At 45.1% G+C, this 8,219-nt stretch overlaps 1 protein-coding gene across 1 annotated transcript; it reads right to left on the bottom strand.

Annotated features, from left to right (window-relative positions):
• Positions 1-3,836: 3,836 nt before the first annotated feature.
• Positions 3,837-5,421, bottom strand: LOC136487935 (GDSL esterase/lipase At5g03610-like). Its single transcript, XM_066485021.1, has 4 exons — positions 5,148-5,421; positions 4,735-5,012; positions 4,295-4,574; positions 3,837-4,172 (listed from the first exon to the last, which is right to left on the bottom strand). Exons 1-4 carry the CDS (start codon positions 5,419-5,421, stop codon positions 3,976-3,978), a joined length of 1,029 nt encoding a protein of 342 aa, XP_066341118.1. The 3' UTR covers positions 3,837-3,975.
• Between the last annotated feature and the right edge of the window lie 2,798 nt (positions 5,422-8,219).

Below are 8,219 nucleotides of genomic sequence, written 5' to 3'. Positions count from 1 at the left end.
ATAGAGTTTGGGGCCAGGGCTTGGTACAAAGGGGAGGTTCCCCCGACCGAAGGGTCGTGAGCCTGAGGGAGGTCATAACTAACTTGGCTTGCAAGCTACACCATCTTCTGGTGTTCGTCTGGGCATGGCCATCGTCATGGTCTTGTGGCCACGTTGCGGCAGAGCGAGACGTGGTGCTACTGTGCCGACCGTGGCGGGCACTGTAGGCACATCGGTGGTTCGTCAGTTGTCCTGTGCAACATGGTGTCCGTCATGATCCTCATCGTCGCTTTCAGGTTCCCCGGGGTGTCGTACCCGTAGCAGGTAGCTGCCCCGGGTCATCGTTAGTCTGGTCGTTTCTCGGGGCTAAGGGCCACGACCCCGATTGTCGAGGTCGGGGCTTTCAACCGGCCTGGTCAGCCTCTGCGCGGAGACCCTTGTCATGGCTCCCATTCCGTAGTGGGTAGGACCGTATACCTGCCTAGTTGGGCCATATCCGGTTGGTGGTCTTCGTACCCGTCGTTACCGCCTCGAGGCGGTGTTGTCTTGTCCGTGCAGCGTGGCACAGGGTTGGTGATTGACCGAGCTGAGGTGACTACTGTCGCCTTGGTCCTTACGGGGTCAGTGCGGCGTGCTTGCCCCTGATAGGGTAGGCTCGCTTGGCAAGGCGTGGCCTCTTTCTATCTCTTCCGGAGGTCGTGACGGAGAGAGGTCGTACACCTTGCGAGCGTGGTGAGACCAAGGAAGGTGGAAGGGGTCGTGGATAGCCCCAACCTCAGCGCCTGGCCTGACCTATTTGGCTTTTGCTTGGCCTCGATCGTTTGGGCCTTTATCTGTTGTTGCATTGTGAGCTATGCGGCCCACCATCTAATCAATGCCTTGAGATACCCTGGGGTTATAGCCCCGACACTTGGAAATTGACAAGCTTGTCTTGTTCATTTACCTTGCTCAAACGAGTCTTGAAGGACAAGCTGCTAATGCAAGTGCTACATTAGTAGCATTCTTTGCTTCCACCTCCTTGCGAAGCACCTCTGGGAGTTGATCAAGAGTAGTAGGATAGATGATGTTCTCCACATTGGACGCTTTGGTGAGGTCACCTACGTTCTTGGGTTGATGTCCACCATATTGGCCTCTAGATTGATTTTCTTCTTCTTCCTCCCAAGTAGAGTCGTCAAAAAGTGTGTTGACGTCGGATTGAGATCCAAATCACACACCAGCCAGAGCTAGCACGCCCTAAGTTTTAAACAACGTATCACAGGCAACAAGCAACTCTAGGGATCGACTAAACCAATCTAGAGATCGATTAGGCTGATCTAGGGCTTGTCTTTCGCCGCACAAGCCAGGGAAAGCCAGTCGGGAGGACCCGTTGCGGAGGAGCACGCCTAAGGTTGTTCTAGGATCAGCAAGGCTACCTAGAACGTCGATGAATCTCACGGAGAGATGCAACGAGCAGCAAAGGAGTTGGAAAAGGGTAAAAATAGGGTAATAGATGTAAAAACGACAATTGAGTGTTGGATCCTTCAATCAGACATTATCCTCTCATATATATAGAGGGGTGGTCTTATCCTAGCAAGAAACAAGTCACAAATGTAATCTCCAAGTTTCCTACATCCAAAATAGGTCCAAAACCAATTTGAAAACCAAACGAACTCGGAACAGCAGGTGAAGTCGACTTAGCCAACTCAGGAGTCAGCTTAGCTGGTTTTTACGGGCTCGAGCACTGTGGCTCTCCCGGCAGTAGGGGAAGTCAGCTTAGCCAACTTGCGGAGTTGTCTAAGTCAACTTGGGCTGAGGAGTCGGCTTACCCGACCCCTAAAGTCGGCAAAGCCGACTTGGTCAGGGCATGTGCGGCTCGCCTTCTTCTTTTCGTGTTTCTTCATCGTTTGTTGCACCAAATATTATCCAACACCTGGGATGTTAAGAATTTGTTGACAAAGCCCAATTTTCATGTGGGGACACTTTTGAGTGTAAAAAATGTCCTTCATTGCTCCGCCGGTGTTCATTAGCTTCTCTACCGGTTCTGTTTGCCTCTTCCTACTACTGTAGGCGAACGGAACCGTGACTTCATAGTTCGTAGACGTGTTTGTTACACGGACACGCCAGGCTCGAGGGTTGTCGTTACCTCGATGGCATTTTCCACGCCTCGCGTTCTTTGTTATTGCGTCATGTGTTCTAAAAGACGGATGCTTCCCAAATTTGATTTTTAGATGATCCTTGGTTTTATTCTTCTACCACGTACTGCACATTTCTAATTGGCCATTATCCGTGTTCGTATCTTCAGTTTAATAATCAGTTTGTGGCTGCTGTCTATATCTAGGATAATTTTACAATGCAAATTATGTAATTCCTATATGAAATAGAGATTGATAATACCGATAATCAATATGTACAATTTTATTATTTTTTAATCTTCTTTGAAAGGTGCTTGTATTTGAATTTTATTGACAATAACATTGCACACTGATGCTTCAGCCAAAGTAACAGCAACATTTAACGCGCCCTGGTTGACCGGCCTACTTAATTGTCCATCAAAGGAATTTTTGGAAAAAAGGTTTTGTTACAGTACTCTCAAATGATTGTCGACCGTTAATCTGGATGGTAATTACCACATATTAATTCTTAGGAGGTAATAGAAGACATACTTATTTATTTAGTTTGAAGATAGAAAATATCTTGTAATTTTTTATAACTGAAATATATTGCAGTTAGATCTATTAAACAAAATATCTTGCAATTAGATCAATTATCCAAAATTATTTCTAATTAATGTGTTACTTTGACATGCTAATATGTTGCATATTGAAGTGTCGTCACTTTTGTAGAGGTGCCAGTGACATATTAACACGATCTTGATGTTACGCGTACATTGATGTTACGTGGCATGCACAGGTGATCTCTATGTAGAGTCGCAATACATGACTAAAATATGGCTCTCTTTTTTACCCTAATATGACTTTTGTTGTATGTTTTTAGTCACATGTAAAAGTGTATGTAACTAGCAAGCGTACATTACATGATTAAGGTTCCCAGGTGAAAGCGTGGACTAGATGGTTCAGATTTTTTAACATGACATATGCAGGTGAAAGCGTGGACTAGATGGTTCAAAAATGCAATGAAAATTTTTCGTAACCGGAATGGATTATATGTGTGTGCCATCTAGGCGGCAACCCAAAAAAAAAAGATCATACAAGGCGTAACTAGATTGGTGTCTCTCCAAGCAAGGAGTCTATATATACATGGTGTATAAACGTGTTAAAAAAAACTAGCAAAATTCTACCAAATGTAGTGACCTAGCAAAATTCTCGTTGGCTTAGTCTATCTATACATGGTTAGCAAAATTCTACCAAATGTAGTGACCTAGCAAAATTCTCGTTGGCTTAGTCTATCTATACATGGTGTATAAACATGTGGAAAAAAAACCTAGCGAGCATCTCCAATTCTCCCCTCTGTTTCCGAGGCCTCACTTTGAGTTCTAAACCTTTTGGGGCGGTGCAGTGATGGTGTGCGGGCGAGAGTGATTGCGTACGGGCAGCAGTGGTGACCATGGAGGTTGCGGCTGTAGCCATCCCCTTCACCTATGTGCAACAACTACGCTGCCAACCGCCATAGTACAACGTGACAACCGATAATGGAAACAGACCAAATCAGTGAACGCCAAGCAATAATATGCATTTTTTTTAGCAAACACTAAATGCCTTCATGCCGCTATAGATTGTATTTCCGAAGGCTTCGTTAAATGTCTTAGCCCACTATTTGCAACACTGATTGTAGGAGTAATAGGAAATAATCACACAGCAAGCTGGTATATTGTTCATATAAACACACGTCTAAATAAATTTTAAAGAATCAATCCAGAACCCTAGTATATAGCAGTAGTAGCTAACTAACTATAACAATAATAAGCTTATATTATAAGAGGATCGAGAGAGGCTAGCAATAAGCTGTGCAAGGTCTACTAGCAGCTAGCTAGTAGACGACTACAAGCTAGGTAGCTAGCTAGGCGGCCAGGAAGTCCTGGATGTTTGCTTGCAGTCGATCCATTACGGCCTCCCATCCAGCTTGGGTAGGGTTCTCGTTGTCCCAGTAGAAGGAGTCGCCGGGGCTGGCGCAGACGGTGTACTGAGCTCTGCCGTTGCCGTCGAGCTGGCCACAGTAGGCGTTGTGGTCGGAGGTGTCACAGCACGGCGTGGAGCCTGCATGCGAACAACATGCATGTTTTTAGACTTGATGCATAGATATATAGATTACATACATACATTGAATTGACAATTGATTGAATTGAAGTAGCTAGCGTAGAACACACGAACGTACGTACCGGACATGGATCGGGCAAGGCTGTTGAAGGCGTTGTAGAGGTCGAGGACGTGGACGTCTTCCAGCCCATCCAGCTTGCGCCTGAGAAGCCTGTTGTGGGTGGTGGCGAGCGTGTTGCCGGCACCGTCACACTGCGCGTAGCCGACGGACTGCCTGGCGCGCCATGGCGAGCAGCCAAGCGGGGGCATGGAGTTCACCAGCACCTTGGACACACCGATCTCCTGTAGCCTTTTGACGCCCTCGACGATGCCGTCTGTCACGTCGTCGATGTAGGCGTCGAGCTGCATGCACATTATGTCGTCCATGGTCATGATCATGATCATGATCAAGCAAACAAATTAGATTAGATCAATCTATAGCTACTAGCAAACACACACATAGCTATATAAACTAACTAAGGCCTAATGTAAGAGTAGATCGATCTAGCTAGCTAGTACTTACTTGGCGGTCGCTGGTGGTGTCGCTGACGTGCGAGTAGTCGTGGCCGTTGGAGACGGACAGAAGCGCGACTGAATTCTCTAGCTGCTTGTCGTCGACGGATCCGTGATCCACAAATTCACCAAACTGGCTGATCTGCTCGCGCAGGGACAGCTGCTGCTCCTGTCGCCCGTTCATGACGCCGGAGAAGGGCACGGCGAAGTTGATGCCATTCTCAACCTCAGCCCTGGTGCGTAGGGTGCTGAACACCGGAGGGGACTCATCCATCCCCAGCATCTGTGCTGCAAACAAGAAAACCAATCCATCCAACATCCATCATATCTATCTACTTCAGTACGTACGTACGTTATCTAACAAGGTATATATATGCATGGCAGATCGATGCGATCGTACGTGGTGAACGTTTATGTACTTACCCAGGAAATCCGACTGCACTAGACCGTCGGAGAGGCGGCCGGTTGCTTGGTTGCCATGGGACGAGTCAGAGCTCCCGTAGGGGTAGTACCACCCACGCGACACTCTACTCCTCCCTGATGATTTAGGGAGGTTGCCGGCATCGACGAAGGAATCGCCGAAGACGAAGAGCGTGTAGTCCTTCCGCCGCCGTTCACGGTGGCGCCGGCACTCAACGTGGCGGCTACCTGCGGTGAGGATGAGGAGGAAGCACACAACCAAAAGGGTTTTCCTCATGGTTGGGTTTGTTCAGATGCGTTAGGGTGGGCGCCGATACCCCTCCCTGCGCTTTGCCTCTGTATATATATATATATATATATATATATATATATATATATATATATATATATATATATATATATATATATATATATATATATATATATATATATATATATATATATATATATATATATATATATATATATATATTGCTGGCCGGATAAAGCACTTCATCTCCAATAGAGTCCTCGTATATCGTTGACGATTGTAGGGGAGTCTTCACGTCCTACGAGGTGATATGTAATAAAACTATCAAGATCGACGGGTTATCTCAGAGTTCCATAGCAAGTCCCATCTAGAAAAGCCAAAACGTCCGCGATTTGAAATAGACGGAGTACAAACCAACATGACCGTGGTGCTTTGTCCATTACTAGCAAACATGCTCGTGCGTTGCAATGGGAGAAAATCAAAACTTATATCTCTACTTAGTTACTAAAGATATGTATATTTTGCATTTAATCCATTGGCAATGAAGCAATAATTACATTAGAACATTGACCATCTATAAAAGTGCAATTTGGAATAATGGCAGCCAAATTTACAAATTCCTTCGGTCATGCAAAATAAGTAGAAATATAAAAAAATCATATTGTTTTTGAATCAAATATATAAACATATTTAATTATCCATGAAAGAGCGGAAAAGTTCAGTGGTAAAGAGGAATCCATGCAGTCAGCCCGCCTCGCTCGCTAGGGCTCCGCCCTAGTGGCTATGTCTGCTCGCCGTTGCTGCTGCCAGCGGCAACTACCTCGCCGGCGTCCGCCACCTCCTCCCCACCCCCTTATCCTTCTCCGCTCGCCTCCCCACCCCCAACAGGTCGTCGTGGCCGCCTCGCTACCCGGCCGCCACCGCCTCCCGCGGCGCCACATCTGCTAGCGGAACCCCCGTTGCCGCTTCCTAGTTAGATTGGACAATAAACTGCGCAAGATTTCTGTTCATGATTTAATTAATTAGACCATTAGCTGATCTAGGTTATAATAAGAATATTTTTTATTCTTAATCAAATTATATCAATAATTTAGTAGTAGGAATATTTGATTATTAAGGATTAGGGAAGGATGAAGGATCCAAAGATCCATAATATTATATTTGTCATTTATTTTTATGTTTATAAGAAAAATATGAGAGAATCGGGAAAACAAAAATGACATGCTAAATAATAAGGGAAAGGGCATGAGACAGACCTGTTAGTCCAGAAAAGAAAAAAGAGAAAAAGGAGAAGAAAAAACAAAAAGAGGAAATCAGGAAAAGAAGTGAAACGAATACGAAAATGAAAAACGGATCAGATAAGTAACTGATCGGAGATAGTCTAAAAACGGAAAAGGCCGAACAGATGACGGAATAGGAAAACGAAAAAACCGAATTTACTATATATAGTACTCGTATTGGGTATGGACTTTTTTTGCGCATGAATATGGACTCTTTGGTTAAACATAGACCATACACAAATCCCATACGTTTTGAAATCGGACTCTGTATTGCGCTAGACAAGAGCTATTCTAATTCGTATGAGCACGGGTTATATATATAAGTCTAGACGGAAGAAACTCTCGACTACCGGTAGTTAGGGGGAGGTGGACGAAAAAAATGGATGGACGAAAAAAATAGCCAGAAATTTTACCTCTTTATTATTAGATATAGACATAGATATAAACATAGATATAGATATAGATACCGGAAAGAGGCGGCACCACAACAAATGTAAATTTTGTCCATCTTGAAATCTTATTTTACAATAATGATTATGTGTCATCAACAATTTAGTTGGCACAATAAATTTCCACGGTAGTCCGTGATGGAGCCAATCTCATCGATTCTATTACAACCGTTGGTGATGTTTTGTTAGATTTCATATAGATGGGCCTGGCCCATATTTTATAATCTAATAAATTTTAGGGTCATAGTAAATTGCTACGGTGTATCATAGTTTTAATCTCGTATGAGATTTTGACTTTTGTTGAGTCAACCACGCGTGCATCTATTGAGAAGTTAAAAGAGGCTAAGGAAGTGCCACACGGCCCCGTGCGCCAGCGCCGAGCCATTGTGGGCGATGCGTGCCGTGCATGTGCGCAGTTGTTTTTGTCACTTGGTATGGAGTCAGCATACGGTACTGCAGGACGCGGATTCTTCCCATAGCCTGCGGTTCCGCTCGCACGGAGGCACGGTGAGGCGGCGCGGTTACACGGTAATAGCTCTCCTCCTGGAACTTCTGCGCTACTTAACTCAACGCTCCATCCCATGAAAGAGTCACGCTACTCAACAAACTGCTGCCGTAACTCTTCTTGTCGAGCCACCTCGGAGTCAGCATACGTACCGCAGGATGCGGATTCTTCCCGTGTAACTGCGGTTCCGCTCGCACAGAGGCGCGGTGAGGCAGCGCGGTCACACGGTCGTAGCTCTCCTCCTAGAACTCCTGCGCTACTTAACTCAACGCCCCAGCCTGTAAAGAGTCACGCTACTCAACAAACCACCACCGTAACTCTTCTTGTTGAGCCACCTCTGAGTCACGTTTGCATAATGATAAAACTAAGAATTTGTTACTACATAATATCAGTATTTCAAATGTGCTTATGAATGATGGTGATGATGATAGAGTATGGATATGTCATGAACAAGACCGATCTTGGAGTATAAGCCCATCAAAGTCCAACATTCAGCTCGTCGGCAGCCCGACAATGCTTCATTGCGAAGGTCATAATTTGTCCATCTGGAGTAGGATTGAGGTCAATGAGCACTTGATGGAAAGATCATTT

This window comes from Miscanthus floridulus, chromosome 10, assembly GCF_019320115.1.
Source record: "Miscanthus floridulus cultivar M001 chromosome 10, ASM1932011v1, whole genome shotgun sequence".
In the NCBI taxonomy this organism is placed as follows: domain Eukaryota; kingdom Viridiplantae; phylum Streptophyta; class Magnoliopsida; order Poales; family Poaceae; genus Miscanthus; species Miscanthus floridulus.
This window is presented reverse-complemented; position numbering and strand designations above follow the sequence as displayed.

What these genes read in the sequence shown, in the direction of transcription:
- LOC136487935 (XM_066485021.1), bottom strand. Translation starts at nt 5,421, where the DNA reads ATGAGGAAAACCCTTTTGGTTGTGTGCTTCCTCCTCATCCTCACCGCA. An exon ending in AGTGCAGTCGGATTTCCTGG is followed by an intron (nt 5,013 to 5,147) that starts GTAAGTACATAA and finishes TCTTGTTTGCAG; the next exon opens with CACAGATGCTGGGGATGGAT. An exon ending in CCTTGCCCGATCCATGTCCG is followed by an intron (nt 4,173 to 4,294) that starts GTACGTACGTTC and finishes GTTCGCATGCAG; the next exon opens with GCTCCACGCCGTGCTGTGAC.